The sequence below is a fragment of the Grus americana genome, chromosome 14, assembly GCF_028858705.1.
Source record: "Grus americana isolate bGruAme1 chromosome 14, bGruAme1.mat, whole genome shotgun sequence".
NCBI lineage: Eukaryota > Metazoa > Chordata > Aves > Gruiformes > Gruidae > Grus > Grus americana.
Genome location: NC_072865.1, coordinates 6,427,885 through 6,450,844, shown reverse-complemented (window position 1 = coordinate 6,450,844; position 22,960 = coordinate 6,427,885). Strand labels below are relative to the sequence as shown.

At 42.4% G+C, this 22,960-nt stretch overlaps 1 protein-coding gene across 2 annotated transcripts in view; it reads left to right on the top strand.

Moving 5' to 3' along the window:
* Window positions 1–21,896, top strand: part of RNF130 (ring finger protein 130) — a 54,642-nt gene extending 32,746 nt beyond the window's left edge. Inside the window, exons 6-9 of one of the 2 annotated variants that reach the window (XM_054841646.1) lie at window positions 2,943–3,039; window positions 4,116–4,320; window positions 6,375–6,468; window positions 9,363–9,563. In XM_054841646.1, coding sequence (XP_054697621.1) covers window positions 2,943–3,039; window positions 4,116–4,320; window positions 6,375–6,468; window positions 9,363–9,378 — 412 coding nt within the window. In that variant the 3' untranslated portion in view covers window positions 9,379–9,563. Of the gene's footprint in view, window positions 1–2,942; window positions 3,040–4,115; window positions 4,321–6,374; window positions 6,469–9,362; window positions 9,564–15,008 lie in introns of those variants that run through there. The other variant, XM_054841647.1, reaches the window with a different exon arrangement.
* The last annotated feature ends 1,064 nt before the right edge of the window (window positions 21,897–22,960 follow it).

Sequence of the window (22,960 nt, the reverse complement as noted above, 5' to 3'; positions counted from 1 at the left end):
CAGATTCCTTTGCGATGGTGCACTGAAAGCAGGGAAGTGTAGTGAGCTCTTGGGAAATAGCACTTGCAAACTCGTTCAAACCCTTCTCCTTGTGTGACATGCAAATTCAGAGGCATTACACCACTGAAAGAGATTTCTAACTCACTTTTTCTCTGTGAAATGCTGCAAAGGAGCTGTGTTGTACAGCAGAGTTGGTGTTATGGTGTTTGTTACAACCCGGAGGGCAACTGGCTTGGGTATGCTGACAGAGTGGAAAAATACCTGCGGGTCACCTGTTTGGAGTTATGCCCGCATGGGAGACTCCTTCAGTGCTACCAGCCTGGCTGCCAGACATGCTTCCTCTAGCCCTGAGGCTGGAGAAGCGGCAAAAGCTGTGTCACACTTGACTCCCTGGTGTGTGACTCCTGAGGGAACATCGTCAGCTGCTGTGACCTAGAGCAACTTGCTAAGAACTCTTCAGATTTATGGTCTTGGGCAGCAAGTGACAAATATGAAGATGGAGAAGGTTTATGATAGCAGAAAATGAAAGGGCTTACTTTGTCAGACTGAGGTTTTTAAAGTAATTCATGTGCTTACTATTGCTGTATAACTGCTTTTTAACTCTTGCACAAGCAGAGAAATCCAGACAGAGCCTGAGCCGCGATGATGGTATCGGCAAGCTTTTTAAGGAGTAGATAAACTGTATAAGTAGTAGGCAGAGCCATGCTGATTTAAATCAATAAATAACCTTTGGGGAACTGCACTTTTTTGAAACACATTGATAAACATCATTGAAGGTTTAGGAACTAAAAGCAAAGAATTAAGAGGTCACAAAAATAGTTGAGCTGTTTTGGTGCATTTGAACTATATCAAACTGCTAATGACTCTTTAAAATAATTCATAATATTTAGCAGATGCACGTTGGCATCCATATCAGTCGCCTGCTTCACTTGATCTGAGTGCTTCTACAGCACTGATGAGCCGATAACGATATATTAAAACTGTTTTCATAGTTCTGTGGAGTCTTGATGTCTGCTGTTTCCCAACATACTAGATTTTTTAGGTTTGTCCTCCTCAGAAAAACCAGACTTCAGAATCTTTAAAGGAAACATAAGTAACTAAAAGCCATAATTTGCCTAACAGAAAAATATCTCTGTTTCAGAAGATTTTCTGTCACCCAGGATTTCTAAACATTGATTCCTGTAGTTTTGTGAGTAATAAGGGAAATGTGTTCAGATCTAATAAGAATAGAAGTGAGTTTGTATTTTGTGCTATTACTTGAATAGCAAACAATGTATATATCCTGGTTTTTGTGACTGCTGTATTGCTAAAAGCCTCAGTTCAGCAAAGTGACTGGCTGAGATTCTGTATGTTTCTATTCCTGCAATATCTGCGATATAGATAAGCAAAGTTCTTTTGCTCCCTGACCATCTTCTGATGACTATATTATACTCTGTAAGTCTATGCATCTTTAGTTAGTACGGGTAGGATACATAGTTGTAGCTGACTGGAACCTAATTGTGTTGATATACTTTAGTCCCTCCATCAGTCTTAGTAGTGATAGACAAAACAAATATATACTATCTTTTTCCATGTTTGTTAACAAACTCATGAGGCCTTTTACTCCGGTCACTTTCCAGACGTTTAAAAGAGAATTATGTGGTAACATGCCTCATTTGGTCTCAGGTTGTAAATCCCAAGGGATAGGGAGCAAAGAAGTCCCAAACCCTATGATGAGTTTAGAGGCACAGAACAGCAAGTATAACCTGAGAAATGAGGGGACAGAGTATCACAACTTTATGCTGCCCTGGGGGCATGCGTGACCACTTACAGACTGCTGATGCCTCAAATAGATGGCAAGAACTCCTTGTTCTGCCACTGCTCCTTCACCTGCTGGCTTTAGAGCACAGCTCTTTGCTTGCTAAGCAGCCCTCGTAATTGCTGATCCTTGTTGTGATCACCAGTCTGTCATGTTTGGGTGTGCCTGCTCTTACTGGCTTTTTGCTCGGCAGTCAGTACCACTGGAAATGAAAGATCTGGGTTCTTATCATAAGCAATTATTCAGACTACGTTATTATGAGTATTTGCTAAAGCTGTATTGTGTAGAAAGTCTAGCGAGACCCATTTCTGCTGTGAGTATGCTCTGAAAAGTTCATTGCCTTTTGAAAAGCCAAGAGGACATTTCCTTTAATAGATATGTTTCAGTCTCTTCGTAGTCCTTCCTTGTTACATTGGTTTACCTCAGTCCTGACATTTACATTTATATTCATGTACGTGACTAAGATTTTTGTATGCAATGTCGGTGGTAATTCCGACTGTTCTCCATTGTAGAGTTCCCTGAAGTGCAAATAGAAACCCAGTTTGCCTTTTAATCTTTGAAAGATTCTTCCTTTTTTTTATGACCATCATATGACTATCATATGATGATGGGCATGTTTTCCTTCCTGATATGAAGAAATACTGATTGTAGGAAAAGCCTTCTTTTTACTTAGATGTAATATTTATAAAAGCCCTTTCAAAATCAAACATAAACGTATTTGGGTTGGTTGCACTGACTTTTGAATAAAACTGACTGCTGGTGGGTTGATGCTCTTCCTACCCAATTTATGGCCATGTTCTACACAGAAATTGAGACAAGACTTTGCGCAAGGTTATGGTGGGGACTTTGTTACCCTAGTTATTCTGTCCATGTGCGCACGCATATCCACAATAAAAGGGCGAGGAGGAACCTTCAAGTGTTTCTTCCTAGTTGAACTATTAGTAAAGGGTGGCAGCAACAACAAGCAAGAGGTTTTGATTGTATTTTTTTCCTTATTGCAATCAGCACAGAATACTGGCAATTCTAGAATGGGTTCTGCTGGCTTAATTAAAAAGAAACTATCTAAAAGTTTGTTAAAGTAGTTCTCATTGTAGAAAAATAGAATTGTTTGCAAATCATATATGTGCCTTCTCTGTTCTTCTAGGCATGTTTTCCACAAAGCCTGTGTGGATCCATGGCTTAGTGAGCACTGTACATGTCCAATGTGTAAACTGAACATTTTGAAGGCACTGGGAATTGTGGTAAGTTGCACTGTGAGCTCTTCTTCCTCCTGTGTCTGAGACCCAGAACAGGAAGAATAATTGTAGGGGAGAAAGGGAGAAGGGTGTTCCAGTACCCTTAGTCGGAAAGTGTTTGAGTGTTTTTACCAATTTAAATAAAGCTGATTTGTTGTCTTTGTTATTCCTTTTCCTGGATGGTCATTGGGAATATATTGTTATATTTTTTACTTATAACAATTTCTTATCTGCTGGATGTTTACTAGGTTCTCTATAATCTTCCCTTTCTCAACTTCTTTCAACCCTTCTTTGTTAAATTTACTCTGTAAATCTCCTGTTCTTGTTGCGGTCTCCCATAGACACTCTTAAGTTTGTGTACACGTTAAAAGCCATGCCCTAGCTGAGGCCAGCGAGTTTTCTTCAGGCTCACAGCTTATGGGATCCCTGAGGGGACTGCTTTTGTTGACCAGTTCACAAAGGGATAGAAGTGAAGAACCTCAGAGGATTTTTCCATCTTTCCCATATGAGGAAGAAGTTGTAAGGGGGATGTGATGCTCTTTTCAGAAGAAAGAAATAAGGAAGAAAGAGAAGAGCATATGAAGATACTGTTTAAAGCAGCTTTTGAATCAAGCCAGTGAGAATAGTCAGGCCTCCACTTGTAGCTGTGTCAATTGCAAATTTGCACATTTTCTAAGAAATAGTTGCAGATATATTGTGGATGATCTGTGTTTGCAATTAATAACATACCTGGATTTTTACAGGAGGATACAGTAGAATTAGGTTTGTGTCGTCATTGCTCATGGCATAGGCAGTGATACAAGCATATTTGAGTCCCTTTCTTGAATCTTAATCCTTTTTTCTGCTTCTTCCTCCACCTCTTTAAGATGGATTGAAGAACCAACTTCAGATAGAACTTGCTAATTTGTGTGCATCTCCTGTGTGATCTGAGGACAGCCATAGTGGTTGAATAGTGTGTGTGGTTTACACATTAAAAGCCATGCCCTAGCTGAGGCCAGCGAGTTTTCTTCAAGCTCACGGCTTGAAGGTTTGTTACATATAGAATATTCACTGTTGTAATGTAGAATTGCTTACTTTTCCAGCCAAACGTGCCATGTACAGATAACGTAGCCTTTGACATGGAAAGGCTCACCAGAGGTCAGCCAGCTAGCAGGCGATCAGCACTCGGTGATTTTGCCAATGACAGCTCTCTCAGCCTGGAGCCCCTGCGCACCTCTGGGATGTCACAGCTTCCACAGGACGGAGAGTTGACACCAAGGTCGGGAGAGATCAACATTGCTGTTACAAGTAAGTTTTTTCTTTTGGCTTCCAGTACCGTTCTATGGTTTTCCTGGTATGTGGCACTTGCTCAGCTGTAGCTCTGTGCTGCAGGGCCACAGTGAAAGATTTCCCTGCAGGGACAAAGGTGACCTCAGTGTCTCCATAGAGGCATACACTCCATATTGAAACCAGTCACTCTCGGTACGACAGTGCCAACACCTTCATTATTAATGGTATATCCATTTAGATCTGCATGCAAAGAACACTGGATGAACTAAAATGGCAATGAAATAACCCTTCTGAATTTGGTAACCAGTATGAGAAGCTGGATTGCTAAAACTATTATTTACCCTTTCAGAATACTTTACATGCAATAATTTATACAAATATAAATATTTTAGCTGATTGCTATTTCTGCAAATGTTTTTTCCCCAGAGAACATTACTACTAGAATTCTGATGTCTCTTAGCAGATGTTTTTTCTTACAAAATTTGTCAATTAAGAAACAGTGTTTGTACCAACATTTGAGTATTGTCCAAGTGTTTTATGACATCAGAAAACTGTTCCTGCACTGCTTGCAAGCTCTTATCCATAAGAACAGCATGGGAAATTTCCACTCACTGGATTTTACCTAGGGTTTTTAGTGTATAATAGCACTATAATGAATACAATGTGTGGAATAGCATCATTTTTCCATATGCTGTACAGTCTCAATTTGATGCATGAATGGTTGTTTTTCTGGCTGAATTGCAAAAATAGAACCCATGCAGTACAACAGTCTAATTTTCTCCTTGTATTTTGCTTATGTGCATCTATGATCTAGATTTTGAACTCAGTGGTACTGATATCTATAAAAAAGAGGCAGTGAAACTGATATATTCCATTAGAGTGTTTCTTTAGATGCTGTAGCAAAGTAAATGTCTCATTTAAAAAAAAAAAATCTCAGCTTATGAAACACATAGTCTGTATCCAGAAGTGTCCTGATCTGAGAAGGAAAAATCCACATACAAAATCTAGATTCTTTACAAAGCCAGTAAGTCACTTTGTCATGCAGTGTTCAACACCTAATTCATCTTGAATTCAGCTTTACTGAACAGAAAGCAAATCTGTTGGTGTGCTGCTTTCCTTGTCATGGGTGGGAAAACTCTGTAGTTTAACTGAAACTTTTCACTACTTGGTTTTACAGAAGGTATTTTTACTGTCTGTTCCCAACTGTAGTACTGCTCTTGCACAGATGGGATGCCAGGGTAAAACAAGAAATAATCAGCAACAGTGCATTCTGACAATGTTTATAAAATAAAGCTTTAGAAAAGGCTGTTCAAATGTTTGGATTGCATGGATGACACATGCATTCTTTGATGCAGGAGAGTTAAACCAAAAGCCATATTCAACAAAAGTGTTTGTATTCTGATCTATTACTATGTGTCAAATTGATCTTGAGAAGGTAGGACTTTGAATAGTGAACATTCTTTAATAGCCTTCTTTGTACTACTATTCTGTAATGTGCCTGTATGTATATACTAATGTCGAAATTATTTTTCCATGTTGTATTCCTCTCTAAGTGGAAAACTAGTTACGTTTTACTGTTGAACAAGCTATCCTATTTTTTGTTGTTTTTTTTAAAGTAATGCGATAGCATTTATTCAGGAGGGAGGGGATGAACACAAAATTTGTGTGAAAGTGTATAGGGTATACTTATGTGAAGAACTGCATCTCAGCAAATCTAAACCAACCCTGACAACCTTTTCTGTCTTGGGGGTGGACAGAGTTTTCATTACATTTTCCTTTGTTCCTGCATTTCACCTTACATTGTTAAATAATCTTTCTTATCACTAACCCTTGGGCTCAGCCAGGAAATATTGTTGTGCCATGCTTTTTTTCCACACCTCTCTCCACTTCTTCTTTGCTAGCCTTCTCCAGTCAGTAACTCTGTGGCTAACCTCCTTCTGCTTCACCTCCTGGTGCCACTCGTGGCTTAGAAGCCTCTTGCCTTCCTCCAGTGGTGTTTGAGGGAAATATTGGCATCGCTTTGACATAAGCCTTCTCCCACGAGTGATTTCCTCCCTTTCCTTTGTCAACAGAAGAATGGTTTATTATTGCCAGTTTTGGCCTCCTCAGTGCCCTTACACTCTGCTACATGATCATCAAAGCCACAGCTAGCTTGAATGCTAATGAGTAAGTAAATCTTGAGATGTTTCTATATATTTCTGGTGGGTGTGTGTTGTGGACAACATTGGGAGCACACAGAGAATAGAGAAGGGGGAAAATGCAGTTTTCAAAGTGTCAAATGCCTTTTCTGCTTTTCTGAAATGTAAGTCTGTTAACAGTAGGTTCCAGGGTAAATCTCTCTTATATTTAGCCGGATTGTCCAAGGAAATCTCCTTGCCAAGCGGAGACATGGAAGGGGGAAAAGAGAGAACATTTATATTCAGTTTTTGATCAGTGGTCTAGGTAAACATTAAATTTCTGCCATTAAATCCCCATGTTCAAAATTCATCTGGCAGAGACAGAAATTACTACCATCAGTTACCTTTGACAGTTTTCACCTCAATTTCTTAGTCAAACTTCATATTAGAAAGAATAATAATAATTTGTATTCCTAGTTGGCACATTTTCCGCTCAGAAAAAAGGTATTTAAATAGAAAGCTGTCTTTTTGCTCTTAAAGGGAGAGATGAAAGCAATGAATACACTACTGGTTTTTCTGTCAAGTGAAGAGAGCAGACCAGTCTTCTGACCTCTCATTTTAGTATGCTTGAGAATTGCAATCACAGGAGTGCTTAGATATCCATGCTTTCTTAATTTTTATAGATATCTCCAATGCCTCCCTTCAGACGGGCTGGACAAGAAATGACTCTAGCATATGACTTTCAGTCTTTTTTTTATAGTTCTGTGTGTGGGCAAGTATAAATCTGTTCTGGAGATACATTAACTAGGTACATCTAGCTATTTTCATTTTAGGTGTATGGAACATCTGGGCTCATGATATATATTTAATCATAATTTATGTGGGGAGGCAAAGTGTCAACGTCTATCTTTGGTCTCTGAACATCTTGACACAGCTGAGTTTCCATTAAGTGTGGTGATCTCTAAGCAAAAGTGGGGTGAGATTTGAAGGCAGTCTCCTGTGCAGCCTGGAAACTAGCCTTATAAATATAACTTCCTTTTTGTTGTTGTTTTGAGATAAGAGAAATAAGTGGGGTTTTGACTTTTATGGCTGTCTGGAAAGTATAAGGTGTCCTTCTCAATAAGATGGAAATATATCTAATAGTCCCTAGTGTAAAATTTTAAGACAGTCTCAAGCTAATCTTCAAGAGGGGCAATAATAAGTCCTTAGAGGTTTTGGTCATCAGGAACCTTCGATTACAACTAATCTGCAAATCTTCCTTTCCTCCTCTTTTCAGAGGCTAATTCCAAAAGGGCTTAATGAAGAAAGCATTTAGAACTTCAAATAGCCCTATCAAGTCTCCTGATTATTACTTTTCCCCCCCATTTGTCAAAATCTTGAAATTGCAACTATTAATCAGGGTCTTGGCAACATAGCTGTAGCTGAACCTGGTAAATCTGCACTGAAAAATAGCTTGGGAAGGCATGGAGCAAGATGGGTTGTGAAACGGGAATGTCTGCATTTCTGGGCATTTCCACATCATTAGGAAGAAGACAAAGGAACGTAGCCCGTGTAGTATCATCCAGATGTGGGCACTGATAGCAGTTGTATTTCTGCTTTCCCTTGCAACTCTTCTTTTTGTTGTCTTTTGCTCAGTCAGATCTGGGTCTATTTTTACTGAAAGGGCAAGCTTCTTCTCTGGAGGCCCTAATTCTCTGCCAATGTGAAGTGTTTTCACAGGGATGTTCCCTTAGTACAAACAAAGGGCAGGCTGGTGTAAGGAGAGCTGCTTTCCTCAGTGATAGGAATGAAAATGCACGCATATGCAAGTGTATACTTTGAGGCAGACTTAAGAAAACTAACAGCAGAAACCAGAGCTGTCAAAAATCAGTCATCTGCGTAACTGAGGTACCTAGCTGTAGCCTTTAACCTCAACAGTTTTTCGACTGAATCCTTTGGGATCTGAGCAGCCTCCACAAGTTCCACTACTCATTTTAGACAGTTTAAAATGCATTGTGTGACACTAATGCTTAGATTTATTGTTTCATTGACACCTTATGTTCCCCAGTGCCAGGCAAAGCATTTCCTGTGCTGAGTATCATGCCAAATATATGGCAGGTCCCTCTCACTGCGATTTCCATTAAATGTCATAACAGCATACCTGTTTTTTGTGCTGTTCTCCATATAAAAAACAATGCTGGTATATGCTACGTTTATTATGGTAGTGTTTCAGGAGGAAGCCGAGGGCTTTTTCTTATCAGAAAACAACAGTAGCAAGAATGAGGCCACATAATATGCTGATGCAAGTAAAAGGTGCCAAATAGTCTGCATTAAAACTCACCTAAAAACATGTCCTGATCCTTTGTTTTTTTCCTGTGTCTTTCCCACAGCTTAAACGTATTTATTTAGAGCAATAGTTCTGGAGTTGTGTGTGTGTATATACATATCTATATATATATATGTTTGTGTGGATGTATATATACAACATATGCATTTTAAAATAGTTCCTGATAAAAGTAAACATTGTCTAATTGATAAGAAAATAAGGAACCAGCTGCTTTCTCTTGGTCTCATAATATTCATGCACTTTTTTAAAATGATTTAGGTAGTGATTTAAAGGAACAAAAGAAGCATATTTTGCTTTGTTTCTTAAGGAAGGGTCAGAAATTACTCTATAACTGTGGTTTTAAAGTCCAAAAAGCCCAGATGTCGGATAGCACCACTCAGAGAAAGTTTTCAGTACCAGATGGAGTTTCCTTGGAAGTTTAGAAGTGCCCAAACCTCTGGCTGTCTTGTCTGTTTTACTGGTCCTGTAGGAATGCTGTAAGGCGTACAGACCTCCTTTAATGCTCTGGCCTTGTATAATTAGTCATTTCTCACTAACTTACTTTTACAGGATTTGGGGGGGGATATTGGCAGTATTAACTTTAATATAAATATTTTGTTCCTTTTTCTGTCCCACAGAGCAGAATGGTATTGAAGAAATGCTTTCTGGCCGATTGCCTTGGAGAGAGACACCCATTTTTTTATGCATCATTTATCGATCATGCAGCACAAGCAATTATTTAGTACATTCTATTTTTTCATAAAATTTGCTGATGCCAAAGCTTTGTATTAAGGAAAAAGTGAAGAAATAAAAAAACCTTTAATTATTAAATCTTACTCTGAGACAATTGTATTTTTCTTGGATTTCCTGTGTTAGTACTTTAATCTGACAGCCTTTTGTAAATTTTATAAGATGCTTCATTTCCTTTGAATGATTTCATCTTTGCAGATTGGTGGTATTCTCCTTTCATTTTGGGACACACAAGCTCTCAAGTGGAAATCTCACGCAGCGCCGTTCTTATGATGCCACGCAGCACTGGAATGACTAACAAAAGTATTATTAGCAATTGCTCCATACCAACTTGTTAGGAGGGAAAAAGCTGGGCCAAGCATTCTAGTATATAACGGGCTTACCTTGACTCCAGCTGAGAATTAATTTGAAATAAGAACATTTTCTCCAGGTCTCCTGTAACACTCCTGTGTCACACTGTGAGGATTGCAATATGATTTTTGTCTTTAGGTCAGTCACTCACTGAAGGTTTGCAACACTGTTTTCTCGACGTACAACTCATAAATGTTTTCTGTCTTTTGCTTTCACCCCACCCTTCTTTCTGATAAAAGTGAAGCTACTCTGAACCACTTCTTCCTTCCTAATACCAAGTGAAAAGGTGGTATTTCCCCCACTGTCATCTGTGAAGCCTCCTTTCATATTTGTGACAAGGGTTAGGTTTTGTTCACATTTAGATCATGAAAAATTGATAATCATCTTTACTGTAATGTAGAAACTCTATGCAAACATGTCCCTTCTTGCCAGGGCTGCTTTATTGGTGAGGAGGCAGAGGGAAAACATCTCTCATCGCTGTCCTCACTCAGGCTGTTTCACACAAGTTTGCTTATGCAAGCAGTGCGTGAGTAATTTCACAACAGTCAGTTAAAACATGCAGATCTGATTCACAGCCAAATGCTAATGCTTGAGTTAATGACATGGGTAGATGAAGGTAACAAATTGGTAAGGAAAATATAATTGAAAGAAGTTAAAACCTATTCTGAGTTTGGTTGTTTTTGTTGTTCTCGTATCAAGATGTAGATGTTTGAAACTTAATGCTTTCTAATTTAATTAAATGATCAGAGAGAACCAATTTTACTGTAAGATTTAATTTTTTTATGTACTGGGAAATAGATAATTTAATTTTATGTTATTTTTATGTATAGGCATTTTTAGAATTTAGGAACACAGCCAGAGTCTACATTAAAATAGTTTCTTAATTCTTATCTGTCCAGCAGGCTTCAGCTGAGAAGACAGCTTTTATAATAAAACATGAAGTATGTGATAGCTTCAGTACATTTAATAGAATTATTTTTCAGTACGTCCTTGTGAAATTTTGAAAGAAACGTGAAAACAATCAATAGAGCATTTAAGTGCATTTTAAAAGACTGGAAAACCCCATTGGACTTACTCACGAAGAGGAAAAAAAAACCCTCAAAGATACTGTGCCTGAGGAATGTCTCCTTGTAAAATACAGCATTTGTCACTTGAGTGTTGTTGCCAAAAATGGAGGAATGTGGTTAGAACGTGATGTAGGGCACAGGCTATGAAACACAAGGATGATATTTTTTTAACCCATCTCTGAACAGCAATAGTAAAATTGGTAAGTTTGTGCTTGTCTCCTGAAACAAAAACACTTAAATGCTTTTTAATGCTGTCAGGAGGGATGCGCTGGGACAGCCTGAACAGTGACCCAGGCGCAGAAGGCACCACAAGCAGTTCCAGTTTGTGTTTCTTCTGCAGAACAGCAGCAGAAGGAGAAGTTGAGTGATATTGGAAACAAAATGGTTGACAGGCCTCCTAGGGCACTTCCCTCTGTAGAGGATTTAAATAACCCAGGGCTATGTTTTTTAATCTTTCTTTTGAGCCTCTAGCAAGTGTCTCAGTGTTAATAAAAATATGGACAATATCTGCTAGGTTAATTACAGGTCAGGCCAGCAATGTAAGTTTATCCTGGTTAATGAAACAAATATATTGAAAGATGAACTCTGCGCCATCATAGAAACTCAATTTTTTTTACTCTGGATAGGCACAAGCAGTAAAGTCCCAAAGTTTTCATTGCCTGCCATGCTTTTAGATATCCACACATAAAAATGAGTAATGTTACTCTCACATGCATAATCATAGTAGTGAGAGGAAAGGAGGAGAGCTGGTCCCTTTTCCAGATGCTGCAAAGATGGCAGGACTGGGCTGATAGAAGTAGGGTTTATGTAGAGTTCAAGAGGGAGTAGCAGTGCCTTGCTGAACAGCTCGCTTCGAGGAAAGGGTGCTTTAGGACATAATCCCGGTCTTCTGTTCCTTAACCGAAGGGTGTCTAAAACAGGTTGGCTGAGATAAGGAGTGCACCGATTGCGTTTCCACATTAAGAAGTCATTGTACCGGAGGGACTGCAGTCTGTGGCAGGAGATGGTCCTGATTAATGTCTGAGGGCATTAAAATAATGTCTGAGGGCATTAAAATACTTTCAGGTGGAAAGGCTGATACTCCTGATGCACCTCCAATGCTACAGCAATGCTGGGTCTCTTGAATGGCCTTGGTGTTGTGCCCACTTCTGTAGCATCCTATGGTAGGTATAAAGATCAATTCCAGGGTAATATGTTTATTTTCAGACTCAATACAAGTTATCTGAAAAGTTCTTTGTAAGTATATAATGAAGAATAGTGGCAGAAAGCACTGAAGGAGTTGTTTTCATGTACTAAAACTGAATGCAGACTTCCCATTTGCTTTCCATACCAAAGGGATAAATCTTGATCTTTGTTGGTAAGTGCAAAATAGGAAGAACAGATTCATAAGCTGAATTTGGAACTGTGAATTTGGAACTTTCTTCTTGCCCCTAAAATGCATTTCTTCAGTAAATTTCTCAACTGGGCTGGTGCCACAATTTTAAACAAACGCTATCAATTTTTGGCAGTGAGATGAGCATTTCCAGGTCACTGTGCCCTGCTGACTGTCTAGTCATAAGTTGTGAGCAATTATACCAACCTGGTTATTAGAGCACCTGAGGATGGAGTGTTGAAAAGCACGGAGCAGCTGGTGGATTTTCAGCACTGGGCGGGCTGTGTCAAATGGTAAAGGAGAGAGACATTGGGGGAAAGAGTGAATGATGTGTCCTAAAAGTGGTATGAAAGCCAAGAGATTTGTATCTGTATGGAAACATCCAGCCTCCCTGGAACTGGGTGGCTTAAATTTCTTTTGCCAAGAAGTATGTATCACAGTAAAGAATTTTAGAGGTATTGAATATACAGTGCCTTTTTCCAGATGAATTTAAAAATATTTGTTGTCAGATGACCTGTCTGCCTGTTGATTAAATCTCTCCCTTGGAAGTCTGGGCACACAGAGAGGAAATGACGGCCTGGGCTGTCTGCTTCCTAATCCCTTGTTTGATTTTGGTGTAATAAAAACAAAAAGCAACACCAAGCTTTTAGAATCCCCTTTGTTTCGTTTCAGCATTGGCTGTTCAGTATGTAACGTTTCAGCAGGTGGGGGAAAGGGAGGTGAAATGTCCAATATCCATCACTCATTTCAACTGCGACATGAGGCTCAGTCATCAAAAATTAAATTATCCTGACCCATAACACATTTCAAGAAGAATCTTGAAATCAGTTTTATCTGGTATAGTTTCAAGGTAGGTTCAGTCTTTTTGTTTGAAGACAGACTATGATCAGCTGGAAGTCATAGTTCCAAGTTCATGTTCCCTCAAAATATCAAACTTTTTTTATTATTTTTTTACTTTAAGCATCACGCAGTTTTAGAAAACTGTAAATTTGGGGGAGGGTTCAGATCTAGAAAGTGGGTGTTCATCATCTCCTACTCACTGCTTCTGCAAAGTATGTTCCAACACAGTACGCTTCTTCCAGACACCTGGATATATGCTCCTGGCAGAATGAGCAATTCACTCCTATGCAATGTAACTATTAATTTCGCTTGTTTCAGTTACCTACAAAATCAAAAATAAATTAACTTGCTTTTGAGAACTTCCCCTTCTCGGTGCGAATGGTGGAGTGAGCGGGTGTACTGGCTGTTGGTGATGAGAGGTGTGGAGGGGGCTCAGGAGACTGGCAGCAGATACGTTGCCCAGCTTCAGTTTGCTGATGTGCTTAATGAGAATTTGACCCGGACACGCAATTATTGCTGTGCAGCTCAGGCTGGAGTTTGCTGCAAATCAGGATGCAGCTTGCTGTCACAACTTGCAAAATGAGTTTGCATGGAGCCCGTCTGCAGTGTCCCTGGCTCCTCCAGCCAGTGCTGTTATGGGGCCTCTGCTTTGAAAAATGCAAAATTCATCTGCGCTTTTGCTCTTTCAACATTTCTACGCATTAGATTATAACCCTAGCTTTTTCTTTTCAATCCTAATAAGGACTTCTTTTTCTTTTCTGAGTCTCTGTCTTTTGGGTGAGTGGGGAAGGAGAAGAGGTGTTTTGGACAGTAGCAGCTGAATTCTTCTTCCCTTCCATCTTTTGTAAGCCCTTTATTTCAGAAGGGCACAGGCTGGACTCAAATTTTGGCAAAGAAAGGAGGATTTAAGGACCTAAATTCTGCTGGGGCTAAAACTGCAATCCCCGAAGTGTCTTGCTCCACTGGTGCCTGAAACTGGAAGCACCTTGGTTTGCTGAGTGCCTTCTTGAGGAACTTGGAAGCTTTTCAGTTGCCTCCAATTTGGCTCATGTGGCTGCCTGGTGTATTGTAATCTAAGCAACCTTGCTTCCCAGCTAATCCCCCCAGGGATCCAGAAACCGAGTAATGAAACATTTTGGCCAAGGGCCTGATCTGATAGATGCTTTCAGAGAGAACCATTTGTACAGCAGTAGGGCTGGGCTCCTTGCAAAACACATCTGTGGGTTTGGAGAGCCACGGGAACACCAGACTGCCGAGGAAAAAAATGAACTTCCATTCCCCACTCTATCAACAGCCACTTGGTGCTTGTTTCGGTTATTGCCAACACTGAAGAGGGTTAGGTCTCCTTTGGTTGGGTAAGGAAATATGTGGGTGCCTGTTTCTAGAAAGTGACTCCAGGTGGATGGAGGTTGCTGAGCTCTGGAGGAGGTCAGGCTTTCAGCAGCATTGGTTGGGTGATCATTGGTGACCCCCTCGCTCAGCCTGGTCATTCCTTTCAACCCTGTGCTTTGTGCTGGTGCACAGCATAGGGAACTGGGCACCTACCAAAGGGTTATGGGTTTCTCAAGGAAGCACGTGCCTGTTTACAAGGCTGTAAATCAACAGCAAGCGCCAAGTGCGAAACTCCAGCCTGCCCTGGCCTTGCTCAGACTTGACCTCTTTTATCTGAAAGAACCATTTGAGGTGGGATCGTTCATGCGTATGGAAAGCAGTTGCTTGGAGCTGGCAGGGGAGCACACGAACGGAGGTGAACTATTTCATATGCTGTTACTGGTTTGCATTAAAGAGTGGCTGTGTTTTCCATACGTGCTCTGTTTGCGGTCAGCACCAATGTACGAGGATGCTTTACTGGGTTCTTACATTGTGCACGTGTTCCTAACGAGGTTTTGTTCTCCCTCTTGTAGGCAGTCACTTCTTTCATCGTAACTCTCTGTCCCCTCGAAGCCTGGTCTACGAGAGCGAGTTCTCAACCATCGAGCCTGCCTTGGACATGTATGACGAGAACAAAACCTGAAAGGAATCCATGCTCCTTCCTGGCCCTTTTTCCGTTTTTTTCATTTCTCATTCCTATTGTTGTGTACTCTTTCCATGGATCTCCTTTGTCTGAAGAAGAGCTGCTTTTTCCAGAACACGAACCCGCCTTCTCGATTGCAAAGACGAAGATCAGCTGTGGTGGTTTCTGAGGGTGGCATCTTTGACAAAGAGTTGCGCGCAAGCAAGATTGTCTGATGGAAGTTGCTGAGTAACAGCATGGGGAGCCGTGTCGGTCCAGCCGTGGTGATGCAGAAGAGGTTTTACGGTGGTCCTAAGAGTTTGTGTTGTACTGCAAATGCGTCTCTTACACAGGCGTCTGCTGTTTCCATTTTTTTAGTTGTCCAGATGGTTGGGCAATGTCAGAAAGGGAACTGGTTGTAGAGGAGATGGCCAGTGACTGGTAAAAGCACTCGTATATCTCGGTCAATCCATAACCTTACTGTGAAATAGCCCCTTCTGAAAGGGACCTTTACAAGTGCATTGAGTTTCCTACAACCCATGTAACCCTGGACAATAGCAAGCCAGTCTGACGTTAAAGCTGCAGAGAAGACCTGCATTTGCAGAAAGATTTCAAGGAACTTAATGCTTTGTTTTTACTCCAGTTCGATTGAAGCAGGAGCAAAATGGCCTACACTGAATATACTTTTGGTCCTTCCGTGTGCTCAAGTCAAGTGAGTCTCTTTCTACAGAGAGGACATTCACAGAACCAGCACTTGATCTACCTGAAAACCATTAGACTTTTTGAAATATGCAGGAATCTAATTAGCTTTCTTTCACACTTAACTTTTTTTTCGGGGGGGGGGGGGGGGTGTTAAAAAATCCACCGAATTTTTCACTGAAGTTTTTTAAAAGCCAGCATGTTGGCATTACACAGAGAAGAAAAGAGGTAAGCTTCTTATCCCGTTCTCCCATTGAGATCTGCAACAGTTAAATAACAAACACATTCTCTAAGCCGTGCCCTTTCCCACTGACATCAATAACGGGAATGCAGAAAGCAGCAGAAGAAAGGAAAGCGCCAACCACTTTGACACTGCAGGAAAAATCAATTTTTACCGGCGTGTGACAAAAGCGGTGGGGAAATGAATATTGTTTGCAAGCTTCTGAAAGACTAATGCAGAAATGGAGAGCGAGAGAGGAACCTCTGGAGTTAAGTTGTCCACAGCGTTCCTCAAATGAGCAGATGTGGAGGAGCGAGCGCTTCTGCTCCACCTTTTCCTACCAGACAATGCATAGCTGTTTAATGAATGTTTGGATTTTTCTCCATTGCAGTCTAAGTTACTGTAGGTGTAGAAACGCATTTGTGTCCTTGTAATGTGAAACAAAGCTTCACCCTCTGTATAGGAATCTTGAGAAATCAGTTAAGCCAAAAAGAAAGGTAAGACATACCCTGCCACGCTTTGATTTCATCCGCTTTTGCTACAAGCCGGGGAATTTCCCCTCCTTTATTATATTTTTTAATTGTATAGCGGTCTGCTTGACATATATCCTTACCCGAAGTGTGGTTCAGCTGTGTCTTTAACATGGATGTTTAAGAGAAGAAGAAGAAAAACTTAGCTCCGTAAAATGAGGAAATGATCCTCTTTGCCGAGTGTGCTTTGACTTTTGTTGCTGTGCGTCAGCTTTATTTAATCTGATAATTCAGGAGTGGGTGGTGTGAAGTGTAGGGAGGTTTTTCTCATAATACCTACATTTATATTTACTAAATGCACTTTTATTGTCATTCAGCTTACTCTAGAAATATGCTTAAACCCCAAACTTTTTAAGAGCACAATTTTAACACCCACTTTCTCACAAAGCAGAAGTGAAGGTCGCAGAAAATGCCAGCCGGTGGCAGGTCGTGGTCAGCATCCTTCCTCTCCTTGTGGATGTGCAAAGGGGGAGCAGCTCCCGACAGCACCAGCGAGCCCAGGCAGAGGTCCCAAGCCCAGCCTGGCTGAGCTGCGCTCAGGCGTGTACAGGGCTCGGAGGCAGCAGAAGGGCTGATTGAGCAACCCCTGTTTTCGTAATTACGTTTGCGAGATCACAGCAGGCAGACGCGTAAGAGCAGGGGACTTCCAAAAACAAATGCCCGAGAGAAAAAAGGTCACTATCTCTCAAGGATGTTATAGGGCTTGGTTTTTATCCATGGTAGGCAGTCAGGTTACAATAAACCAACAAACACCTGGGTGTTCATGGTTAAATACAAAAACATCTGGGCGTCTCCAATAAGCACGCGACAGCCTACCCTGTGCTGCAAGCCCCGGCCGCCGGCACCGCGGCAAAACTGCAAGCTTGGTTCAGAGCCCTATTAGCGGGGTTTTGGGTAGGAGAGCCCGATGTAGCACTGCGCAGGGTATGGATGCTCCGAGCAAATCCTCCTTGTAGGGGCTGTCTCAGCCCGACGTGGGGATTTGCCCCAAGGCCACCGGGAATGTCACCGGGGCACGGTTTCGGCACAAAAACAAAACTGATAGTTTCTCAGCTCCAACTGAGACTGTTTACAGCAGCTGTGTACCAGAGTATACAGAAAAGCTAGAAGAGGCATGGAAATTAAAAGAAGCATTAGACAGGTCAAAGGCCCCAAAGACAAAATAATAAATAATGTCATTTGTATTTTGTTAAATCTCCTTATTTCTAACCTAACAGCTTGGTTTTAAGCAGAGGGAGGGAAGGTTTGCCTCCATGGAGATCAGGGTCTAGCATAGCGATATAAAAATGGATTTGTGCTGTAGCATCTTGGATGAGGGAGCTGACAATTATAATTGACATCCTGGATTTGGAAAATCTTGCAACACTGGAAAAATTAAGAGCGAGTTCAAACAATTGATCCTTACATGCGTGCTGGGACGTGCCGTAGCAGGCGTTCTTCTACTTAGTCATATTTAGGATAGGGAGGAGGCACCACAGCAACATGGGTGATTTTTTTGGGGCTGTGCTGGTAAGTTTGAGGTTTTCCTTTTAATATTAATCAGTATATTAAAAAAGCTTGATGAGCATCGTTGTTCTTGTTCTGCTGCAGTGGTGCTGTGTATGGTTGAGTCATTTCATAGAAGTAAAATATACTGCAATCTACCAAGAACTGCAAGTGCCAGTAACTTGGAAAATCATTTTGAAGGTTAAAAAAAAAAAAAGTGCTTTTTAACAGAAAACATTAATTTTATGACTTCTACATATAAAAAAAAGCTTTTATCTCCAAGTGTTTCCCTAAACTATTTATACCCTAGCACTTCACCTTCTCTTTCCCGGCCTCCTGTTCTATGACAGTTTTGCATGTTCCCGTAAGACATTTGTAAAATCAAGGTTTGCTTGTGTTCTTAGAGGATAATTGCCAGTAAAAAAAAAAAAAAAACAACAGACTGTAAGTGTGCTTTTTGCCTATAATACTAACATTAAGTATTAAATTTGAAGCATGTTAAAATTTATTTAACAACACTCATGATTACTCCCTCCGGTGAGCTCATGTGTTGGTATCTGTTTGCACTGTCCCCTTGCTTCTAGGATGCTTGCCTTGGCACCTGAGGATGCTATAGGAATAGCCAGATATCCTACATAAGCCAAAGAAAGACCAAAAATAGTTAAATAAATGTGTTTAGGACTATGTTATGAGACTTTTACACATCTTCTGTTTTCTTTAAACATGCTCATGTAAAACAGTACAAAAGCCTCGGGAGAGCCAAGAGCTTTACCGGCTACTGAAAATCGGAAGGGAGGTCTGCAGGAGGCGAGGGTCACGCTGAGGCTCCAGGACTCGTTTAGCCCAATTTAGGTTTGAGATAATGCCACAGGCATAGGTCACAAGCTGAAGGATGAAGGCACCAGGGCTGAGCTGAAGTTCAGGCAGCTCTACAGCCTGATTACTGGGGAGCGAATTTAATTGTTAAAAATATGTATTTTTTCGCTTAGCTAATAGTCATCTGGTTTTTACAACAAAGCACGTGGCACAGCAGCGCACAAGCCAAGGCACAGTGGGGCAAATGCAAAAGCCACGGGGCTGCTGCCAGCCCTGCAGGGTGGGGAGAGAAGGGCAGGAGGGCTCAGGGCAGGGACCCCAGGCAACACCCTGAACTTCACAAGCGAAGCTTTCACTCCTTTTTCACCCCATGTCACGCATCCATATGTGATCTAATTTTCCAACGCGAGCCGTGCAGAAGAGCGCGTGATGTGCCATGACAGCTTGCATATGTGTTGTTATATTTAAAGACAGCTTCACCTTTCCCTTTCCCTGCTAGACTTGCTGCACCGCAGGGTACTGCCGTAAGGGCAGCCTCTGCTCCGGCACGCTGGGTGAAAACCGCTGAGCAGGGAAGGGGGTGAGAGAGGGGAAGATGCTCCAGTTAACCAAATTGAGGGCAAATCAGGAGAAAGGTAGACTGTACTTCTGCAGGTTGGTGCTCATTTCTGCTTTGTTTCCAATGTCTTTGAAGTAATTAAGAGAAAATGTGGTACCACCCAGCCCTTCCTCGTGGGATGTAGCGAGAGGAGTGGGGCTCTGGACAGAATTTTGCTCCCGGCGCGGGGCTGCATTGCTGCATAACCCCCAATCGGTCATGTCCTGACCTGTTGGCCAAAACCCCGACCTAGCAGAGGCCCGGCAGGTTTGCCTGGTGCTTCTGAAGTGCTTTGGGGGGATGAAAGCCACTCGTGAGAGTCTTTGCAAAGCAGCACTAATCGACACCTTTTTATCTATGTCAGTTGTTTGATCGCTTCATTCACCTACTCTTTTTAAAAGCCTGTAACATTCCCAAACACTCTTAATTCTCCCTAATTAATCTCTGCCCTTCCACCCCATCGATTACTACTGGTTTTCTCCTCCCGAGAGCTGGGTGTAGGTCCCCGTTGTGCAGGCAGTGCCATCCACCCGGCCTCCAGCATCTTCTTCATCACTGTGCCGTCACCACACTGGCCAGCCCCTCGAAGGGGTTTCATTGCTCCAAACCAGCATCGTGGTCCGTGGGAGCACGGAGGTTCCTGGTGGGTTGTTCTTGGCCGAAGCAGGCTGTGTGGCATGCGGGCTGGTGGTGTGGGATGCTCGTTCTGTGGATCCCTGCATGGAGCATCCTTTCGCTCCTCAGCCCGCTAGCCTCATGGAGATGCCCAGAGGAACAGAGATAGATGCGTAGGTTGTGCAATAATGTCTGGATATTTATTCTTTTTACGGCAATAATGTCCAGGGTCTGTGGGCATGGGGGCCCTGTGGTATAAAGTGTTGCCCAAAAGTAGTCCCTTCCCTAAAGAGTTAATAATTAAGTATTAATATTCCTGCAAAGTAAGAAGTACACAGGGTTTTGTTGAAAGCTGAAGCTATTTAGAGTGATTTCATTGCAAGGCTGAGGTGTAACATGAGCTAGTGTCATACAGCTGAGATTGGGGTTTCACAGCCCAAAAATCTGGACACGCATGCGAAGGCTCCCTCCCTCCTGCCAGCCACAGGCTATTCCCTTCTCCACTTGCATCCGCCCGCAGCTCGCTGTGGCTGAGCCCCTCAGAGGCAAGAAGCTTTTTAATCTTTGCCCTGAGCCCAGCTGTGCGCATTTGCTGTGCCGTTTGCCTTTTTTTTTTTTGTTGTTTTTTGCTGCTTCCCATGTGCCGCAGGGCTTGTCTTTGCTTGGCTCTGACTTTGTCTCCAGCTGCCCGAACCCCTCAGGGGGACAAGAGCCATTAATTCCCAACAGAGCATCTCTGCTGGGTTGTGGTAACAGCATCTGATGTCTCAGTTTGCTCCGGATCTGCCATGCCCGTGTCTGTAACCCCCTCTGGCTGTCTCAGGCAGTAAAGGCTGTATCTGCCCGCAGCCTTTGCACGTACCTGGGCTGCACTCCGGGGATCTTGCAGAAAGCAGCTCTGCAGCTCAGCGACCCTCCCATGCTCCAGCACAGGAAAGTCTGGGCTAGAAAATAAAGTTGATGCTCTTTGCTGCTCTCAAGCCAGGAAAGTTTAATAGGGCATTTGGGGCCGTTAAAGCCAAGCTCCTCTTTGCAGATCTGTGTGGTTCCTGCATTGCAGCCAGCAAGGCAGCGTCCCAGCCTGTCGTCTGACAGGGCTCACTTTGTGTTTGCACTGCAAGGTGCTACATGAAAAAGAAGCCTTCTAGGTTGTCACCACATCAGCAGGTAGACTTTTTCCACCCCATATGTCTTGACTCCCAGCACTGGTAAGATCTGTCCTATAAAGGGGAATTACCTTTCTGAGCAAACCGAGTGATAGCATCGCTCTTCTGCTTGTCCAGTCAGCCCTGCTGCAGTTTGCAAGTAGATGTTAAATACTGAAAGCTTCTCCGTAGGACCGTGCCTATTTGGGATCACCTGCTCGAGGCCATGGCTAACTATGCACAGAATCCACCAAAACGGGATCATTTTATCCCAACAGAGAGGGGACACCCCGACCTTTGGGCTTGGGAGACTGCAGCAAACAACAACAAAAAACCCCCAATTTATGTGTGTGTAAAATGAAAAGTCTGTTTCAACTGGCTTGCCGCAAGGTGGACCACCCCGGTGTGACCACGTCACCTCAAAAACCCAGCAGCTACCAGGGGTCTGGCCAAGTGACAGGGACGCTGCGGGGACGCAGGCACGGCGGGTGGTGCAGTGCCCTCCCGACAATCAGATCTTTCCAGCCCTCGTGAAATTGTAGCTTGACAGCAGCAGAACTCCTTGACATGTTTTGATGTAAGTATAACACTGTATTGTAGTTACGTGATATATGCCAATATGTTAATAGTGTAATACTGGTTAGTTAGGGTTTGTTAATGTACTACATTTCAATAAAAAGCAATTTAAAAATACAGATTTTGTGACTTTGGTGTCTCTCAAAATACAGGAGGATGAGAGCATCGCCCAGTGACTCCAGTCCCTCCAGTATATCTTTTATATATCTCTCTCTCTCTCTAAGAGGACAGTGTGGAGCGACATTGTCAAAAGACCCATTTTCAGAGAGGATTTTTCCCACTCTGCAGTAAATATTGTTTTATTTTGCTATACTATTGCCTAGAAATCTCAGGCCATTAAAGGCCACATGGTTCAAAGTGGCTTGTGAATATAAAGGAGACACTAATCCACCTTCCCACAGCGTTTGCCGCTTGAAAGATGGCACACAGCGAGCAGGAACAGAGATAGTAACACGGAGAAGGATCCTTCAGCATGTTCTCCCAGTGCTCGAACCCTTCCCGCAGCACATCCAGCCTTCAGAAGCCACCGTGCTGCTCCCAAACACATCAGGATGAAGGCAGAGCCTTGAAAGCTCAGTCAGCTAATAAATATTTATATTACAGTAGTGTACAAAGGCTCCAGCTGGGATTAGGGCACTGCACTAATACAGAAGATAGATCATCTCAGGGTAAAAGGATTTATAGCCTAAAGAAAACACAGCATTCCCGCCTTCCTGGGAGCTGGGCAATAAGCACAGAGACAGTAGATGTCAACATTTTCTGCTGTTGTAATGCTTTCAGAGTTTGCAGGGAGACTTTCTAATGGTTATTAAAACAAGAATAGAGGTTCACTAAATTACTGGGAAGCTTCTCTGTGGCCAAGAAATGAGAAGGAACCGCGTCTCCCGCTCTCCTGTTGGCTGCCAAGACTGTCCTTGGACTTGACCACAAGCCCCATGTGCCCAGAGCTGCAAAACGAGGACCAAAACGAATCCGGCTGCCGGGAGGGGGACGCTGAGCACCCCGACCTGGCGGGGCACGGGCTGGCTCGCTGAGGCTGAGATGCTGGCGGTGCCTGGCAGTGCATGTGCTTTGCAGCAAAAAGCGTAAATGAATTCCCGTCTCCCCAAAGGGGAAGTGAAAGCATCGCCAGCCCGGGCAGGAGAGCTGGATGGTTCCCCGCTGTGCAGGGGGCCGGGG